Source organism: Pseudorca crassidens, chromosome X (assembly GCF_039906515.1).
Source record: "Pseudorca crassidens isolate mPseCra1 chromosome X, mPseCra1.hap1, whole genome shotgun sequence".
NCBI classification, from domain to species: Eukaryota; Metazoa; Chordata; class Mammalia; order Artiodactyla; family Delphinidae; genus Pseudorca; species Pseudorca crassidens.
This window is the reverse complement of record NC_090317.1, coordinates 133039963-133060353: the sequence shown is the minus strand read 5'-3', so window position 1 is coordinate 133060353 and position 20391 is coordinate 133039963. Positions and strand designations below refer to the sequence as shown.

The 20391-nt window shown below is 48.3% G+C and overlaps 1 protein-coding gene across 2 annotated transcripts in view; it reads left to right on the top strand.

Annotated features, from left to right (window-relative positions):
- The first annotated feature begins 2 nt into the window (after nucleotides 1–2).
- Nucleotides 3–20391, top strand: part of LOC137217198 (glycogenin-2-like) — a 35601-nt gene continuing 15212 nt past the window's right edge. Inside the window, exons 1-6 of one of the 2 annotated variants that reach the window (XM_067723785.1) lie at nucleotides 3–180; nucleotides 7234–7375; nucleotides 13017–13191; nucleotides 14888–15050; nucleotides 17190–17316; nucleotides 18829–19051. In XM_067723785.1, the coding sequence (XP_067579886.1) occupies nucleotides 18–180; nucleotides 7234–7375; nucleotides 13017–13191; nucleotides 14888–15050; nucleotides 17190–17316; nucleotides 18829–19051 (993 nt within the window). In that variant the 5' untranslated portion in view covers nucleotides 3–17. Of the gene's footprint in view, nucleotides 181–3494; nucleotides 3691–7233; nucleotides 7376–13016; nucleotides 13192–14887; nucleotides 15051–17189; nucleotides 17317–18828; nucleotides 19052–20391 lie in introns of those variants that run through there. The other variant, XM_067723786.1, reaches the window with a different exon arrangement.

The following is a 20391-nucleotide window of genomic DNA, read 5'->3' as shown; positions in this document are numbered from 1 at the left end:
GTAGTTTGAAACCCTGCATGGCTCTCTCCCCAGGGGCACAGTTGGTGATGTGTGGAGTCGCTTTGTGGGGTGTGGGTACCAGGGATGCTGCTGCACAACCCCAGTGCACAGGACACCCCACATCCGAGAGTCACCCACTTCTGAACGTCCCTGGTCCTGAGGTGGAAATCCTGCTGGCAGGTAACTTCTAACCCAGGGCAAAGGGAAAATTTTAGAATCTCACCACCCCGCAATGTGGACTGAAGGACGCAGACGCTGTCTGGGACGTTTCAAAGGGGACCTCTTGTTGTCGGAACGCTCTGGCGGGTCCTTTTCCCCATATCCCCAGTGTCACACAGGAGCACTGCACCCCTGGGGCAGAAAGAGGCCAGAATGGGACCAAAGGGAATGACCCTGTGGCACGGGTGAGTGGGGACACTTGGCAAACACTGGAGACAACAGTCAGACAAGCACAGAGGCTGGGAACCCGTCCCCTTCCTCTGGAAGCCAGGGGGCCGCTGGGGGCTGAGGAGACCTCAGGGCTCAGAACGGACCCTTCCTGAGACTGTCCGGCTGCGTCAGAAGCACCTGAGCCTCTTTCAGGTTGGCTGGCAGGGGACAGAAACCCAGCACTGTCATATTAAGTAAGAGAAAGACAAATATCATTTGATGTCACTTACATGTGGAATCTACAAAAATGATACAAATGAACTCGTGTACAAGACAGAAACAGTCACAGGTGTAGAAAACAGACTTAGGGTTACCAAAGGGGAAAGGGATGGGGGAGGGATAAATTAGGAGTACGGGAGTAACAGGTACAAACTACTGTACACAGAACAGATAAACAAGGACCTGCTGTATAGCACAAGGAACTATGTTCAGTATCTTGTTAGAACAAGATGGAAAATAAATGGAAGTAGATTCTTTGTATTAATCTTTTATTAAAAAGCAATAGATTCTTTTCTATAATGGAAAAGAATTTTGAAAAGAATATACATGTAACTGAATCACTTTGCTGTATACTAGAAAGTAACACAACATTGTAAATTAACTATACTTCAATTTTAAAAAATGGTTAAGGAAAAAAACAAAACCAAACCCAAACCAGCACTGACTGCAGGAAGAGTCTTCCCCTGGTTGTTACTCATATCCTGATGCTTCCACCAATGGTTCAGAAGCTGCAGGGATTTCAGGGAGACTTCCAGAGGCTCAGTAAGTCCCGCAGACATCTTGCAGCACCCCGATAATAAGTACGTGCACATAGTGCCCAGGGGGCGGGCAGAGGGGTCCGTGCCCTTTTCCTGCTTAGCGACATCAGCCACACTTTCATCGCATACGAGATCTGCATTCTGCAGACAGCGTGATGAGGTGGGGTCCTGCCCTAGCGTTTTCCAGCCGGCCTGGCCCAGCTCTGTCACCTGGACGCGATTTCTGAGATAGCTCTGAGCCCAGCAGGTGCTGAAAACACCTGCGGCATCTGTCCCTCGAGGCCGATGGCTATCCATCCACGGTGCTGTGTCTGTGGACAGATGCCCTGAGGCTCTGGGCTCTTGCCTCATCTGTCTCCCCACATGGCCCGGGGAATCCCCTTCTTATTCCAAGGCAAGTGAGCCCCGATGGCTTTTACGCCTGCAAAGCCCCCTGTTCCCCATGGGGCATGAACTCCAGCAAAAAGCCCAGACAGAGATCCCAGTCTGCTGGGCGCTGGGTGACATGCACGCCTTACTGCGTCGATCGCTGACGAGGTTTAGCATCGGCTATGTCCTCTCTTAAGATTTTTTCTGTCACTTCTTGAGCTTAAATTGTACCGGTTCCCAAAGTGTGAAGTGTGGAACCCTGAGGGGGCGGGTTCCCCGAGATCAGGACATCCGCGTGGGAAGAACTCCTTTGCCTTTGTTAAAACTATGTGGACGTTTGCACAGACGGTGGAGAAGCAACACGGGGCGGGGGGGCGGGGGGTGAGGCCTGCTGGGGCTATAGTTGGTGTAGTGGAGAGATGACCCCCCTCCCGGGACGCCTTCCACCCACCCCCCCAGGTGACATTTTCAGAGCAGGAAGCCCCGTTACTCAGGAATGTCCATTCCTTCTGTCGATCCGTGTTCCCTGGACCCTTGATCCCGCAGGACATGACAACGCGCTGGATGGGCAAGGTCCAGCAGGTGGGAGAATTCCTGAGATACCGCCTGGTTTCTCGGGCCCCTGGTGCTTACGCGCTCCTATGGCCCCAGCCAGTGGCTGCACCCTCCCTGAGGACAGCATCTGGCCCACGCCTCTCTCCTTCTCTACAACCCGCCGTGGCTCACAGGGTTCAGATGGCGACTCATCCACTCATGCGGGCATGCACTCACACGTGCATTCATTCATTCCATTCGTCCACTCCTGCATTCACACGTTCATTAATTCACTCACTCATGCGTGCATTCATTCATAAATGTATTCCCTCGTTTATCTACTCCATTCATTCACTCATAATTCTCTCCCTCCCTGACGCACGTATTCAGCAGCCGAGGTGCCCATCACTCCATCACTCACTCATTGATTTTCAGTTACTCTCTCCTGCGTACACGCACCGTGCACGCTTGCATGCCCCTTTCCTTTGCTCACTGAGCGTTCGTTCAGTAAGATCACGTTTCCAGCGTGGCCTCTGCCCGGGCAGCGCGCCGGCCTTGGGCCCGGCCCGGGAGGCCACTGCAAACGTTTACTTTGGGGCTGGCCGGTTAAAGGTGAGATGTCCGAGCGGAGACGCCTCAGACTCCTGGATTGGGCGGGGAGGGGTCGGGGGGCCGGGGCGGGGCGAGGATGCCCGGCGGCCGCTGCCCCCTCCGGCTCTCCTTCCGGGGCGCCAGGGGCCGGGCACGAGGCGGCGCCGGCCTGGCGCGGGGCTGCGGCGGTCGCGTGGACCAGCGCCCGGGGCTGCAGAGCGGGGGCGGGGGCGGGCTTCCGGAGCGCAGCCCAGCAGGCCGGGCCGAGGCGCTGGGGCGCCGGGGACGCGTGGTGGGCGCAGGGCAGGGGCGCCGGCCCGGGCAGAGGCTGCCGGAGCGCCGCAGGGGCCGGGGCGCAGGGGCCGGGCGGCGCGGAGGCGGCCTGGGCGCGGCGGGGACTTGGCGCTGCAGCTGCCCGAGCGCGGGGGAGGAGCGGGGCGGGGCGCAGGGGTGCGGAAGGCCGGGGGGCGGGGGAGGCGCCGGCGCCAGGCGGAAGCTTCGGGGGCGCAGTGGAGGTGCTGGGCCTGGGGAGGGGCGCGGAGGCGGCCTGGGCGCTCGGGGGGCCTGGGGGCGCGCGAGCTGCCCGAGCGCTGAGGAAGGGCGCGGGTGGGGGGCGCAGTGGTGGTCGCGGGGCGAAGAGTATTCTGCGGGGCGAGGGGCGCCGGGCCAGCCTGGGACACAGGCTGCCCGGGGCGCGGCGAGGTCGCTGGGGACACCCGGGCGGGCAGGGGCCGGGGGACGACGGGGGTGTGGGCAGAGGCAGCCCCGGAGCGCAGAGGGAATATGGGGAGACCGGGGTGGGGAGGGGCTGACCCGGGGGAGGGGCTGTAGGGCGGTGCTGCAGCCCCGGGGGTCTGTCTGGAATGCCGAGCTGTCTCCGCAGGCCCGGAGCTCCGCGCGGGTCGCCTAGAGACGACGCCTCCGCCAGGCCCGGCTCGAGGCCGCCCCCGCGCCCAGGCGCACTTGGCCGCCCGGTGCCCACGGCGCGCTGGGCCTCAGACCATGCCGGGTGAGTCGGGAAGACCCCTCGTGCTCAGCCTCCCTGCTCTCCTGGCGCGGCTCAGATTGGCCCGCGCTGGGGGCACCCCCCGCTTTGCGCGCGCAACGTCGCCCCCAACCCCTCAGCTCCCACGGTGCGCCTTCCCAGTGACCCCCGGGGCTGGAGAGCTTGGTGTCCCTGGGGCAGGTGCAGATGGGGGTCTCAGCAGCTGGGAGGCGGGCGAGGTTTAGTATGGTCAGGGGGCGCTGAGATTTGGTAATTTTCCTTCTGTATAAAAGTAGCCCTTGGAGATTAAATGGGCTGGTTTGTTGGCCAGCGTGGAAACGCGTGGGCGTCTCACGGACGCGGAGACCCGTGGGAGTTCGTGCCCCTATGGCTCTGGGAAGACAGAGCCTGTGGTTCCCCTCCCCCAGCCTCGCCCCTCGAGGTCAGACTGGAGGCAGAACTGGTTATTCCGGTAAAGATCCAGGGTTAATCCCGCAGCGGGGCAGCAGGCCGACCGTGGCCAGATGCTGGGACTTCGGCGAGCCCTGGCCCCCCAGGGCTGCAATTCGGTCCTGTCTGCCTTCTCTTGGGTCTGGAGTGGACATCCGATTTGGACAGTAGACTTCCAAAGCGTAGAAACGTGATAATGGAGAAGTTCCCTGAGGATCCAGTGGTTGGGACTCCGTGCTTCCAATGCAGGGGACACGGGTTCCATACCTGGTGGGAGAACTAAGATCCCACATGCTGCGACATGGCCAAAAAAAAAAAAAAAAGCTCCCAAGAAATGTGGTGATGAAACATAACCTCCACCCATGGGAAAGGTGCCCGTCCCGTTTTTATCATGAAGACACCCCGTGCTTGCACCAGTCCGGGCCTGAACATGCATGAGCGCATTTTTCAGAAAAAGAAAAAAAAAAATCTGGTTACTTTTTATTCAGAGGAGCGATTTGGTAATTCAGGGAGCGGTTTCCATGCTTCTGTACCTCCTCTGTGCCTTAGAGAGGAGAATTGTTGGGGCAGAAAAGGCAGATATCCTGCCGTGTGCTGCGGTGTGCTGTCAGATTCTTGCAGAGAAGCAGAAAAGTCTGTGTGTTCCAGGCGGCGGTTTGGAGCTCTGCAGAGTGAAAAACACATTTTCTGCCAACCCGCTGGGGTCAATATAATGGTAGCATTCAGGAGGGTCGTTCGGACACATCGGCCACGGAATGTGCTAGAAAGAGCCCATCTGGGTGTTCAGCACTTTGCAGGGAACAAAAAACACCATTGAGTATAAGAGGAGGGGCAGAGGAGGAAGTCGGGATGTTATTTCGGGGGAGGGTCCGGGGGTGGGTTGTAAGGGGGGTGGGGTAGAGGAAGGCGAGGAAGAGAAGTAAACATTTCTCCCAGACCTGTTATAAAACTGTCAGCCACCGCCGTCTTCAGGATGAACTCGGTTTTGCGGCGTTCTTTTTTCCCCCCAACCTGGGGCTGGAGGACAGCCACCCGTTCTATTTCTGTTTTCCCACCCTGCACGCATGCCAAAAGTCCCCTCCCCAGCGCCCTGCCTGGTGGAAACAAAGCCTTTCAATGCAGGAGGCTTGGATAATTGTGCCGTGTTTTTTTGATGCCGTGCCCAAACCTGACAGATGGGAGTTTCTTAGAGGTAAGGTGGTGTTGGAATCTGCAGACTTGTCCATGAAGTTTTCAGCCTTTGTGACATTGACGTCCACTGGTCTGCCTTTGCACTTGAGATGGAGATCTTATCCAGCCATAATTTTGCACCATCATGCCCCGGCCCCTGGGGGCTGGCCTTTGGAGTCATGTGTCTTTGACCTAGAACGTGACGTTGAGTCTTGGGGTCGCTGGAGAAAGGGGGTCTTCTCTCCACTGGGGCTGTCTTGTCATCCTGTTAGCAGAAGCCATAATCCCTCCCCCTAGCAAAGGGAGAGTCCAGTAGTTCCGTAAAACCTACTCTGCAGACCCAGCCCTGTCTGTCTCCTCCCCGAGAATCGGAAGCTCTGGACAGTTGCCCGTCGCTGCTGCCTGGTCCCACTGTAGCCCACCTGCCCCATGCCTCAGCCACCCCAGAGACCTCCCAGATGATGTGGCTCTGTCTGTAGGTAGAGATAGGTGATAGATATAGAGAAATAGAAGGGTGATAGGTGAATGATAAACAGTTGGATAGACAGACGTTGGATGATAGATGGGTAGAAAAATGGCTGGATGGGTGGGCATCTAGACAGATATCTTTTGGGCTGCAGACTTGAGTTCTGAGGTCTGCTGTCGTTGATACTCAGCCCGCAGTGGAAATGCCAGGAATTCTCATTCCCTCTTAATACAGGATAATGTGTAGACAGGAGCTGTTGGAACAGGCACACTTGGGCGTTTACCCCAGTGGAATGTCAAGGGTACGATGCCAGCTGCAGGAAAACCGGCTCCAGAAGCTTGGGTCCTGGTGTTCTGTTTGGCGTGATGGTATCTTTGGGCCGTGCGGTGGCTGGAGGGGAAGACCGTCTGGTCTTTGAGAACTGAGCTCTGTGTGTTCCAGCCGTGGGCTGTGAATTTTAATTTCTGTCGACAGCAGGGGAGCCAAGGCCTGGATTTCTGGATCCCTTTGTTTTTATCCTGGCAACCAGCTCCTGGGGGTCCCAGACTCACACTGCTTCAAAGTCCCCGTTAAAGTCAATGTCACGAGTTCCCACTTAGATTCAAAACTGCCATAAATCGGATTGGCCGTCTGAGTTTCTGCCTCTGCTGCGGAGACATTAGGAAACTGAGGGCCTTTTGGTTAATGAGACAATATATTTTCCCTTCTCCCATCTCCTCGGCCTCATATATCCTTGAGTTGAAGTCTTTCCAACAAGTGCGTTGTGTGGAATTTAATTAATGGCTTTGGCCATTCCTTCTGAGAGCCCAGTTCTTTTGAGCTGGGTGGGAGTCCTCACGGTGACTCAGAAACTCCAAAGCTCTGTTTCCACCTGTTGCTTTGTGTTCGCCCAAGACCCACCTATTTTGGGTGAGTTTTTGAGACTTGAATGCAGAATCACATAAGGGGTCTGAGCTATGCCCATTTGCCGTGTGGCAGCACCAGGAAGGTTTTTTTAAATTGAAGTCTGGACGATTTACAACGTTGTGTTGATTTCAGGTGTACAGCAAAGTGATTCAGTTATACGTATATATCTATATTATTTCGACTCGTTTCCCTGATAGGTTATTACAAGATAATGAATATGGTTCCCTGTGCAATACAAGTAGGACCTCATGTTTATTTTATATACAGTAGTTTGTATCTGTTAATCTGAACCAGGGAATTTTAATGATGCTCCTCTTGGCTTTGTCTCACTCGTGTTTAGGGTTTCCTCTTTTCCTGTGTGTTTTTTTTCTTTTTCTTGTTTTGAAGAAGAATTGTTTTGCTTTATTTTGAAACAAAAGGATGCATGTGAAATGTCCTTGATGCGTATCTTAGAACAGCGAACAGTTATTGAGTTAGAGTTGCGAAGCTTGAGAGAATTGGAGGTGACCCTCAGCCCCGCCATCCCATGAGACCCGTCGAAAACATAACCCTGTTGTTTTTGTCTGTGTCCACAGTGTCTGACCAAGCGTTTGTCACGCTGGCTACCAATGACATCTACTGCCAGGGGGCCCTGGTGCTGGGGCAATCATTGCGGGACCACAGGGCCACCAGGAGGCTGGTGGTGCTGATCACCCCTCAGGTGTCCAACCTGCTCAGGTAAGACTCAGACACACACCTGGTCCTTCCTCCTGAAGACGCAGGTCCCAGCCATGGTTCGTGGGCCCGGACCACCGGCTGTCCTGGGGGGCCTCAGACACTTGCACATTGCCCTCCGGTCGTTATTAAAGGAGGAGGCTCTGCCAGGGGTGTGGCCAACTTCAGAATCCTTGTAGACAACACGCTGTGTGGGTACCGTGTCTTGTCTCAACTACGGAAATTCAGATGCCAGTTATTTTGTGGGGGGAGAGGGCAACTTTGAGAAGCAACTGTCCTAAGCTAAGTTAAAGATTTTTTTTTTTACGTTTTTATTGAAATATAGTTGAATTACAATGTTGTATTATTTTCAGGTGTACAGGAAAGTGATTCAGTTATATGTACATACGTATATATTCTTTTTCAGATTGTTTTCCCTTATAGGTTATTACAGGATATTGAGTAGAGTTCCCTGTGCTCTACAGTAGGTCCTTGTTGGTGATCTATTTTATATATAGTAGTGTGTATCTCTTAATCCCCAATTCCCAATTTATCCCTCCCCCCTTTCTTCTTTGGTAACCATAAGTTTGTTCTCCATGTCTGTGAGTCTGTTTCTGTTTTGTAAATAAGTTCATTTGTATCATATTTTAGATTCCACGTACAAATGCTATCGTATGTTATATGTCTTTCTCTGACATACTTCACTTAGTGTGACCATCTCTAGGTCCATCCATGTTGCTGCAAATGGCATCCTTTCATCCTTTGTTATGGCTGAGTAATATTCCATTGTATACATGTACCACATCTTCTTTATCCATTCATCTGTCGATGGACATTTAGGTAACTTCCACGTCTTGACTGCTGTGAGCAGTGCTGCTGTGAACATTGGGGGGGGTGCATGTTTCTTTTTGAATTAGAGTTTTTTCCGGATATATGCCCAGGAGTGGGATTGCTGGATCATAAGGTAGCTCTGTTTTTAGTTTTGTAAGGAACCTCCACACTGTTTTCCACAGTGGCTGGATGCGACTTAAATTTTAAACTTAAATACTACGTGGAACACTTTGCTGATAAAATTGAAAGTAGGAAATACTTGATCCTTCTAGGGAAATTCAGATGGTCCACATGACACCAGAAGAAGTGAAGCCCTTCTGCGGACCAGTAACGGTGGGAGAAATGGAGGATGTTATCAAAGGCTTATCTGGGGGAAGGACCTGGGCCTGGGCAATTGTAAGGGATGTTCTGTAAAACTGGGCACAATAAATTAATTTCCATGCAAAAAGAACTATGTGAGAGCCTAGGGGGAAAAAAATCAATGTGTTCCTTTATTTTAAGACACTGTGCTAACCTTGATACGGAAACTTGATTTACAGATTTGATTGTGTTTCCATATAGATGAGAAAAGCCCCCCAGTACAGATTATCAACAAGGCAACTCTAGGCCTGGAGTAGAGAAATAAATGATGCTGGATAAACAACCGGGTCCTACTGTATAGAACAGGGAACTATATTCAGTATCCTGTGATGAACCGTCATGGAAAAGAATATGAAAAAGAATGTATACGTATGTATAACTGTGTCACTGCTATACAGCAGAAACTAACACAACATTGTAAATCAACTGTACTTCGATAAAATAAAGAAGACAAAAAAAGAAAGAAATGATGCTTGCTGTAAGAAAGCAAGGATAGTTCATTGTATAAAAATCTATCATTGGGCTTCCCTGGTGGTGCAGTGGTTGAGAGTCCGCCTGCCGATGCAGGGGACGCGGGTTCGTGCGCTGGTCCGGGAGGATCCCACATGCTGCGGAGCGGCTGGGCCCGTGAGCCATGGCCACTGAGCCTGCGCGTCCGGAGCCTGTGCTCCGCAACGGGAGAGGCCACAGCAGTGAGAGGCCTGTGTACCGCAAAAAAAAAAAAAAGAAAAAAAATCTATCATTGTAATTCATCACATCGCTGTATCAGAGAAAGGCAATGATGTGATCCTTTTATATAAAAGTTGAACACATACCCACATGATTTCCAGGTAGATTTTGAAGATAAAGGTAAAATTTAAAGTGTAAGAAAATCTTAGAAGTCGAGATCTTGGCATGACTGACATCTGGGGCTGGATGACCCTTGGATGCGGGGCGTCCTGTGCCCTGTGGGGTGTGTAGCAGCCTCCCTGGTCTCCACCCACCAGGTGCCAGGAGCACCGCCCCCCCCCCCCCCCCGCGCCAACCCTCCTTGCCTTTGTGATAACGAAAAACGTCTCCAGATACTGACATAGTTGACTGCTTCACGTGCCTGCCATTTTTAATTACACAAAACAAAGGGTACCAGAACTGCTGTTTGTCAAATGTATTTGTGTAAACGTAAAAGGTAAAACAAGCCAATTAGGGAGCCCATTTACAAAATTTATAACGAGGAGAGGGTGTTGTCCATAGAATAATGAAAGAACTCTTCCAATTGATAAGCAGAGATGGATGGATGGATACAACCAGGGTAGACGGCATGACCAAGGGATACGTACTCTGTCTTCACAGACATTGAAGTCCTGTCACATCAAACAGCTCAGTGATACGTATGACGCGTCAGGCTGGCAAATGTGTTTTTAAACGTCGGTGTTTTGGGAGGGGGGGCGTGCACAGACCTCAGTCATTGACATTAAGTGTTGTCATTAGTCTTTAACCAAATTGGCCGTCACCCATTCTCCCAATAGTGTTTCAGATGAATGGATGCTCGAGGTGTATTTCTTCTTGTCTAAGATGATTCCTGCAGGCCCCAAAGAGAAAGAAAAGAGAAGAAAATACATTTGTGTGCAGCGGACGTTTCCCTGTGCCCGGGCCGCTGGGTCTTCAGAGTCAGACCAAGGGCTGCAGTGGAACCAGCGTTGGGAACGGTGACCCTGGGGGTAGCCACGCATCCTTGGGGGGACCTCTTTGTGGTCCCATCATCATCTCCTGAATCATGGTGTGCGTGGAACAGTTACATAGAACTGATAAAGCAAAAAAAAAACAGACATGTCTGTTCTCTGCTAGATTCCTATCTCCTCAGCTGTCCAAAGCTGTCAGCACGTTTTTTCAGTCTTTCAGTCTACTCATGATGAACTGTAAAATATTCAGGGACAGTGTCACAGAAAGACTGGGAAAGGCTCACTGAGGCAGACCTAGTTGCACTGTTGTAGAACCAGTTATGTATTTTGCGGTCGTTGGTAGGGTTGAGGAACGGTGCTCTGTGATGCAGTCAGGGCAGTAGGACATAAACAGTGACCTGTGACTCCAAATGACCAGGGGGCGGTGTTCAAGAGACTGCCATTCCTCCAGGCTGTGTGGTACATCCATGGCTGGGGGAGTCTTTCTGCAGGGAAGGGGACCCAGTAGCATGTGCTTGTAGGTTCACACAAATTGCATTCTTGAAACTTAATTCTCCCTCCAGGAATTTAAGTTAAGGAGGCAAGGAGAGCTGAACAAAAGCCTATAAGGACATAGGTGCTACTTGTAGTAACGTAGAATGACATTTCTTGGCCCTCTACCTCCCTCTTTATACAATCTTGAGGATGCCATAAATGCCATAAATAACTGGGTAAAAAGCAGGAGGAAATTGGTGATGGCGTGGTATTTTCTTAGAAAGTTACTTTGAATACTGTGCAACGTGAAAGCACAAATGTAGAGTAGAAGTGGAAAAGCTACTAAGGAATAGAAAAGATAGACTCAGAAGCTCCAGCATCTGTCAAGACTGGGAGTTTCAGAAAGGACAGGAGTGGAGAGAAGGGATTCAAGGAACTACTTCAGCTCTGAGGAAGGATTTTAGATTGTGGGTGTTCCCTGAGCACTGAGCAGAATGAATGAAGGAAACCCAAGTGTTGATGATACAGAAGGTACCATTTCAGAGCACGAAGAAAGAAGAAAAAGTACTAAAGGCATTTCAGGTCTCAGCCTGGTTGAGACAGCTGATGCCTCAAAGCTCTTAGACTACCTAATTTTGAAATGAAATGTCTGTATTCAGCTAAATGCAGTTTGAAAGCAAAATCAAGATGTTTCAAATATGCAGAAGCTGAGCCGTTTTACCCCTCAACGACCTTTGAGAAAAAATTACTTGAGGATATACTCAAGCACAATGAAATGTGAATCCAAGAAAGAAGAAATAGAATGTAAGAAGCTGTGCAAAACAAATAAACGAGTAATATTGAGAGTTAATTGGGAATGTATTGGTGAATAATTACCTGGAATTAACAGTCCCCATGGGAGGTGGTTGGGGGTTAAAAGAGGAGGGAGACAGGTGAACGTACGCTAATATTCCTGTCTTGTCTGGGGCGAAGTTATAGATGATAACTGTTGTTACATTTGATAGGAAATAGTAAGGTTAAATAGATGCGTTGAGGGTTTAAGGGTGGCAGCCACCAGAGGACTAGAAAGGGTATAAACAAAAAACACAAGGGAGAGAAAAAAATCGAAACCAAGCAATGAAAAGTAGGAAAGAATTACAAAGAAGAAAGTACCTTTTTCAGTGCATGATATTACGGAGTGTGTGATGTCTTGGTACTGGTGACATTAACCTTGGTCTCCTTTGGGGTATCTCTACTGTAAAATCATTATTTTTGTCTTTGTAATTGATAAATATCTTGGGAGAGGTACTTTTAGACTATGAAAACATGCTGTTTCTCCTCAAAACCTTTACTCATTGCTTTTAGGGTTCATCCGTGAATTTTGTCTGCAACACTTACCACTGTGATGTTCATCTAATGGTGATTTTTCTCTTTCCATCATTCCTTCTACGTTTATTACTTGGAATTCTTCTGGGAGGAAGAGCTACCCCTTTTACCCCATTTACTTATGTATTCACTTGTGATATCAGTGTGGATCCGTGAATATTCATTTTATACTTTAGGTTTTGTTGTTGTTGTTTTTGCGGTACGCGGGCCTCTCACTGCTGTGGCCTCTCCCATTGCGGGGCACAGGCTCCGGACGCGCAGGCTCAGCGGCCATGGCTCACGGGCCCAGCCGCTCCGCGGCACGTGGGATCTTCCCGGACCGGGGCACGAACCCGTGTCCCCTGCATCGGCAGGCGGACTCTCAACCACTGCGCCACCAGGGAAGCCCTAGGTTTGTTTTTGTTTTCTTGCCCAAATTGCGTCAGCTTTGGCTCCTGGGACCTCCTCCTGACTGACTTACTGTATCCTTTCGACATGCCCCTATCCTTTTTCTAGCACCTTCTTAATTTTCTGTCATCGCAAAGATATTCCAGGCAATGATGAAGTAGAATTTAAGCAAAAAAAATTTTTAATGGAACAGAGGCACATTTCATTTTGATGAAATGTACATTCTTTCAAAATTTGAGTCTCAAAACTTGTATGCAATGAGCGATGTAGGTTTTGAATATGTAAAGTAAAAACTGATGGAGAGCTTCTGTTGGTTTCTACCTACTCAGCCTTCCCTTCTCACTGCCCATGCACTTTGGAAAGAGAAAGTACCTTCCTAAGAGATGACCCGAATCAGTCTGTGTTAAGACAGTTTAATATGTCTTGCTTTTCACGTTTGCCTAAGTTTTAAGCATGAATGGAACGTGGGCAAAGCCACGAGACCCACATGGGGAAAGTAAAGCCTGGTATGAAGACTGCAGCAGCAAGGGACAGCATGTCTCATGTTAGAAGGTGGGCTGTTCTCCTGGGATTTGGCATGTCTTTTCCAGGGTGATCCTCTCGAGGGTGTTTGATGAGGTCATCGAGGTGAACCTGATAGACAGTGTAGACTACATCCACCTGGCCTTTCTGAAGAGACCTGAGCTCGGAGTCACCCTCACCAAGCTTCACTGTTGGACACTCACCCATTATAGCAAGTGCGTCTTCCTGGATGCAGATACCCTGGTGAGTACAAGGGAGGGCAAGGACCAGACCCTCCACCTGTTGAGGAACCCCCGACAAAGACCATGCTGCTCCCTCCTTAAGCAAGCTGCTAGCTCGTGCCGGTGGGTCCCCACCAGGTAACGTCCATCACTATCACCAACATCGTTTAGTCGATCAACATCAGATAGAACACACCTACTGCAGTGGACCCTGCTGAGTATACTGGGATGCTTGAAGGCATGTTCCTTCCCGAGGAGGGGTTTGTAATCACATTATTTTATCTACACAGGGTAAAATATTAGAGAAGTATTCTTTCTTGATTGTAAATTAGAGAGTCCTGTAGGGACTGGTACACCTGGCTTCTGAAGCTGTGGTATCCCCCATTGTCATTTGGGGTAGTTGCCGTTGGTGTAGGAGCCCAGGATGGGCACGTTCGTGAACAGCCATTGGAGAGTCGAAATGTAAAATGAGGTTGGAGTGTCAGAGATACATGCGAGCTTGTCTTGGTTGTGCAAAAGCAGCTCTGTAGGAAAACGGGGGTGGAGAGGAAAATAATAAGTGCGTAATCAGAGTAATTTCTTTCCCAAACAGCACAGTTCAGAAAGCCGGTAGGTGTTGGAGAGAACTGCTGTTGGTGGTCAAGCTCTCGAAGACAGTGGATTATATGATATTGACTTGCAGACCTCTCTGTTTATGGATTTCCAGTCTTGTAGGTCACATTTGCTAGAGGAAAGAGAATATATACAATTAAGAGCATTTCATGGAGGATCTTAAGAACCTTGAAGTGATAAGTGCATTTCAGTGACGGTGTTACTTCAAACCCTTGAAGTAAACCAGGGAGCAATCTTACACACACACTCTTCTCTTTTGAATATAAGTCTAAAAGAAGAGAGTCAGGGGCTCCCCTGGTGGCTCAGTGGATGGGAGTCCGCCTGCCGATGCAGGGGATGCGGCTTCGTGCCCTGGTCTGGGAAGATCCCACGTGCCGCAGAGTGGCTGGGCCCGTGAGCCATGGCTGCTGGGCCTGTGTGTACGGAGCCTGTGCTCCACAACGGGAGAGGCCGCAACAGTGAGAGGCCCGCGTACTGCAAAAAAAATTAAAAAAATAAGAGAGTCAGTCAAAAAATTGGGTATAAGTTTCCCATCACTGAACGTTGTCGGGCCCATTGTGAAGTTCCTGTTGCATTTCTCACTAGTGCCCCCGAGGTTAAGAGAAGCGTCGCTGTTACTGAGTCCAAGCTTGTACTGCTCACCACACGAGACAGGCCAGTAAATTGAGAGACGAGGTGTTGGAGCAAGGAATAATGACTTTATTCGGAAAGCCAGCAGACCGGGAAGATGGTGGACTCGTGTCCCAAAGACCCATCTTCCCTGAGTTAGAATTCAAGCTGCTTTTATGCTAAAAGGGGAGGGGCTGAAGTCCTGCTACTGGTCAGAATATCTTCCTTCTTGCAGCCTTTCACAGGTTGGCCTGATGAGGGTTTCCTGTGAGCGCAAGAGAGGTATTTTAGCTTAACACTCACTGCACCGGAGGCAGGGTTCCCGGAGATGGGCCATTATGTATTGTTTAAGCTTATGGGCAACATCCCTTTGGTGATTAACTTGCAGCAAAAGCAGTAGAATACAAAGGTTAAACTAAGAGAAACAGGTCTAATATGGAGTCAGATTGGTTCTTCCCTGTGAGATCGTACGGGTCCCCCACGCTCTGTTGCTCCAGGTGCTGTCCAATATCGATGAGCTGTTCAGTAGGAGAGAGCTTTCTGCGGCCCCGGATCCCGGATGGCCGGATTGCTTCAATAGCGGGGTGTTTGTCTTCCAACCTTCCCTGGAGACGCATGGCCTCTTGCTGCGGCACGCCACGGACCACGGCAGCTTTGACGGTAGGTGAACGGCAGCTGGACATTTGTGGGAGAGAGAGGGGCCTGAACACATCCCTCTGCCCCACCGACAGCTATAGGCCCCACCACCCCGTGTCTGTGAGCGGCAAGTTAAAGTTGGGGATTGAAGAACAAGTGCAGGAGGAGATGAAGATATAAGTAAGTAAGTACACAGTAGAGAGGACCGTTGACAATATCTTCGATGGGTAGAAGGGAGAACTCCTCAGTCCTGATCACATAGGATGTGTGGACAACCTTTCTCTAAAGGGCCCTATAGGCGACTTCCCTGGCGGTCCAGTGGTTAGAACTCCGCACTTCCACTTCAGGGGGCACGGGTTCCATCCCTGGTTGGGGAACTACGATCCCGCAGACCTCACGGCGCAGCCAAAATAAAAAAGGACCAGGTGATTAATGTTTTCAGCATCGTGGGGCGTATCGTCTCTGTGACAGATATTCATCCCTGTCGTTGTAGGGTGAAATCAGCCATTGACAGGACTTAAATGAGCGTGGATGTGTTCCAATAAAACTTTATTTACAAAAATGGGTGCAAGCCTTCGTTGGCCAACCCCGATATAGAATAAAGGGGAGAATGAACTGGAACCAGACAGTTGCCTGAACAGGCGTTAGTACATGGGAAAAATACTAGAATTTTTGTAATGGGAAGGAAAATGGTAGACTATTGAAAAATTGGAATGTAGGTTGGTGCAGCCACTGTGGAAAACGGGATGGAGTTTCCTCAAAAAACTAAAACGAGAACTGCCATATGATCTAGCAATTCCACTTCTGGGCATATATCCAAAAAAAACCCAGAAACGCTAATTTGTAAAGACACGTGCACCCCAGTGTTCATAGCAACACTATTTACAGTAGTCAAGCTATTGAAGCAACATCAGTGTCCACAGATGAGTAGATAAAAGAGATGTGGCATATACACAATGGAATATTACTCAGCCATGAAAAAGAATGAAATATTGCCATTTGCAGCAGCGTGGATGGACTTGGAGGGCATGATGCTAAATGAAACAAGTCAGACAGAGAAAAACAAATGCTGTATGCTGTATGGTATCACTTATATGTGGATCTAAAAAATACAACAAACTAGTGAATGTAACAGAAAAGAAGCAGACTCATAAATACAGAGAACAAATGAGTGTTTATCAGTGGTGATGGGGGGCAGAATAGGGATAGGGGATTAAGAGGTACAAACTATTAGGTATAAAATAAGCTACAGGGACATATTGTACAACACTGGGAACAGAGCCAAGATTTTATAATGTTTATAAATGGAGTATAATGTCTAAAAGATTGTGATCACTGTATTATACACCTGTAACTTACATACTATTGTACAGCAGCTATACCTCAATAAAGACATAATAATAAACATTGATAGAAAAAAGAAAAGAAAAATTCCTTCTAGGTAAGGACGAGGTAACAAAGTTGGCAAAATTGATGGGAACAGCGATTGTCAATACCAGATAGAATTCCCTGGGGAGGGGTGGAGAATTTTGGAGACCGTGTGCGATTTTATTATTAATTGTTTGCACCATCGGTGGAGAATTCTGGAGAGACTATGCACTTTTTATTTTTATTTCATTTTATTTTCTTTGTTTGGCTGCTTTGGGTCTTAGTTGTGGCACGCAGGATCTTTGGTTGAGCTGTGGATTCTTCTTTGTGGCATGCGGGCTTCTCTCTAGTTGTGGCGTTTGTGTTTTTTTTTTCCTGTCTCTAATTGTGGTGTGCGGGGTCCAGAGCACATGAGCTCTGTAGTTTGCAGCACATGGGCTCTCTCGTTGAGGTGTGCGAGCTCAGTAGTTGTAGCGCGTGGGCTTAGTTGCCCCATGGCATGTGGGATCTTGGTTCCCGGACAGGGATCATACCTGCATCCCCTGCATTGGAAGGCAGATTCTTTACTGCTGGACCACCCAGGAAGTCCCGAGACTATGCACTTTTTAAGTGAATGGAGTGGGTTATCCGTCACTTTTGAGACAACGACCATGTTTTAGTGGGTTGAGAGAGGAAATGTAATTTGTGCTCTGGGATACCCGTGTCTTTCCATGATGTCTTCAAACATGTCTTGCATTCTCTCGGTGCACTGTACCATTCTTTATTAACTTCTTTGGCTGTTTGTTTACTCTCTAGGGGCAGACCAAGGCTTGTTGAACAGTTTCTTCAGCAACTGGTCCACAGCAGACATCCAGAAACACTTGCCATTCATTTATAACTTGAGTAGCAACACGGCCTACACCTACAGCCCTGCTTTCAAACAGTGAGTTTCGTGCCAAACCCAATTCTTCTATACCTGGTCCACCATCCTCTCTCAGAATCTAATATCACCTTTTGGCATTTTGAAGGAAAAAAAAAAAAAAACCAGATCATCCTTCTGCTCGCTTATTTATTGCTTTACATGATAGGTCATCAAGGCAGCTAGGCTTAATGAGAGTGGTTCCCAAAGTGTTGCCCAGGGAACCCCCAGGGGTTCCCCGCCCCTCTCTCAAGGGTCTTTGAAGTCAAAGCGACTTTTAAAAACTTAATTTTAACATGTCATTTTCATCTTTTCACTCTTGTTTTCTCATAATTGGACAGTGGGATTTTACAGAAACGCCATGACATGATGTGATAAAAAAGCATTGTACTGAATGCAGGTGCAGATATGAGAAACCAACCGTCTCCTCGTAAAATAGGCAGTGTCACTCGTTTTACAAATTTTTAAAAATATAGTTATATAGAGAGTTATATTTTATGAAAAGATACGAAAGATGTGGCATTTTACGCATTTTAAAAATATATATATAGTTATAGTTTATGAAGAGATATGAAAGATGTCACTTTTTACACATTTAAAAGGTATATAGTAATATATAGTTATAGTTACACTTTATGAAAAAATATAAAAGTTACGTTAACATATAATGGGCCCACGGTTTTTTAATGAGTTGGTACACGGGTTTTCTAATTTCTCAGTTTTAACTTCTGTTGCGGTGAATATGGACAGATGGAATCCACGTGAACAAACATTTTTTGTTCCTCTGTGATTTGTAAGAATGTCAAGAGGTCCTAGAACCAAATGTGTGAGATCCTCTGCTCTAGGGGACATTGTTATAAGTGAAAATGGGAAATCTGAGAAGATTTTGAGCGTGCTTTTTTAATAGGGGCTGCACTGCCCCCAAGGAGGCAGACACTGGTTTGTGGGGTGTAAAGCCATCATATCCTTTTTAATGTAAAAAGCACGGCTGTACCTACAGAATGTAGATATACAAGGCAAATATGATATTAAAATGTCATAGGAAAGCAATTAAGAAAAAATTGTTTAAAAAGTTTCGAGGTTGGTGAGAGTGGTGATAATGAAAAAAAAAAAGGTCGAGAGGGTAAACTTCACCATCTTGTACAAGAAGCCAGTTTCCTGGTCTGCAGCTTGCGTTATCTACTATAAAATCAACTTTTTAAAGTTTTTATCGTTTTCAGGATAAGATGATTTGGGCTACGGTACTGCCCATCTTTCTAAAAGACTCCTGATTTCTTCTTCCCGTTTTGGGGAACATCCCAAGTGAGTTATGATCATGTTTCTTGGTCTGTGGAAAATGAAAGGCTGCAAACGTGGATTGATGAAGCAGTTATTTTTACCGCAAGTCTAGGCGGTCGTTAATGACAGGATCGTCCATAACTCGTTGAGATGCATCTTTACGTCCCGCTGTCTGTGATGAGTCCTGTGCTTGTCACAGGCTCTCTGTGTGTGGTCACTTCCAAGAGGAAGGCCGGATGCTTTGTGTTTCCTCCTCAGATTCGGCTCGAGCGCGAAGGTGGTCCACTTTTTGGGGTCCACGAAGCCTTGGAACTACAAGTACAATCCCCAGACGGGCTCCGTCTTGGAGGAGGGCTCTGGGTCTGTCAGCCAGCATCAGACGTCCTTCCTTAACCTCTGGTGGGGGATTTACCACCGCAGCATTCTGCCTCTTTATGAAAATATCCTGCACGAGGACGAACAGACATCTCCAGGACACACAGTAAGCACACAATACCCTTGACATCCAAGAGTTCAGACCGGGGATAAACTCTCCGTGATCCACACCTGTGGGTTTTCTTCAAATACACGTTCCTCCCTCTTTTTTTGGAGTCTCTTCTCATTTTTTTTTATAAGTGGTTTTATTCTTTTTTAAAAATTAATTAAGTTATTTATTTTTGGCTGCGTTGGGTCTTCGTTGCTACACGCGGGCTTTCTCTAGTTGCGGCGAGTGGGGGCTACTCTTCGCTGTGGTGCACGAGCTTCTCATTGCGGTGGCTTCTCTTGTTGCGGTGCACAGGCTCTAGGTGTGCGGGTTAAGCAGTTGTGGCTCGCGGGCTCTAGAGCACAGGCTCAGTAGTTGTGGCGCACGGGCTTAGTTGCTCCGTGGCATGTGGGCTCTTCCCAGACCACGGGTCGAACCCGTGTCCCCTGCGTTAGCAGGTGGATTCTTAACCTCTGTGCCCGCAGGGAAGTCCCTCTTCTCATTTTTTATGTTTCAGGAAAGACAGATTTAGGATATCTTAAGCAATTGTCAAGTTATATTTTTATTTATTTCTTTTTAAAATGTCACTTTTTATTCCAAATTCTTTTTTTTTTTTGGCTTACAGGACCTTAGTTCCCTGACCAGGGATTGAACCCACCCCCTCAGCAGTGAAAGTGCAGAGTCCTAACCGCTGGACCGCCAGGGAAGCCCTCACCAAGTTACATATTTTAAAAAAATCTGTCAAGGCCTACATTAATGAAAGAAATAAGGTTTTTTAAAAGTTCAGTGTTTATAGACATGTTCATTAAAAAAGGATGGAATTAGAAGGTAGTAAATAATGTTGATACACCCCAGGAAGGGCTCGGGCAAGGAAAGATACGTCATTTCGTCGCAAGAAAGAAAGACCATAGTTGGAAGTTAATGGCCAGCCCAACTTTAGGTCTTGTGCTAGTTTTCCTTCTGCGTCTACAGCCTATATCTAATGCAGGAGGATGCTGAAAGAGGCAGGCAACATTTTTTTTTTTTTTTGGTGTAAAACCGTAAATGTTTCATGAGCAGAATTGCTGCTGTGATTTAACAGGGCTGATGCATAAAAATCATTATTTAAATTAGCCGCCTTCATCAGAGAAAGAGCCCCTCACAGATTAAGTGGCTAAAGATGATTGATTACAAATGTCATTGGAGGGGGCGTTTTCCACTTTCCCTCCTCGATGGAAGTAGCATTCGGAGGTGGTTTCTTTTTTTTTTAAATTTATTTTATTTTTATTTTCGGCTGCGTTGGGTCTTCATTGCTGTGTGCAAGCTTTCTCTAGTTGTGGCGAGCAGGGGCTACTCTTTGTTGCGGTGCGCGGGCTTCT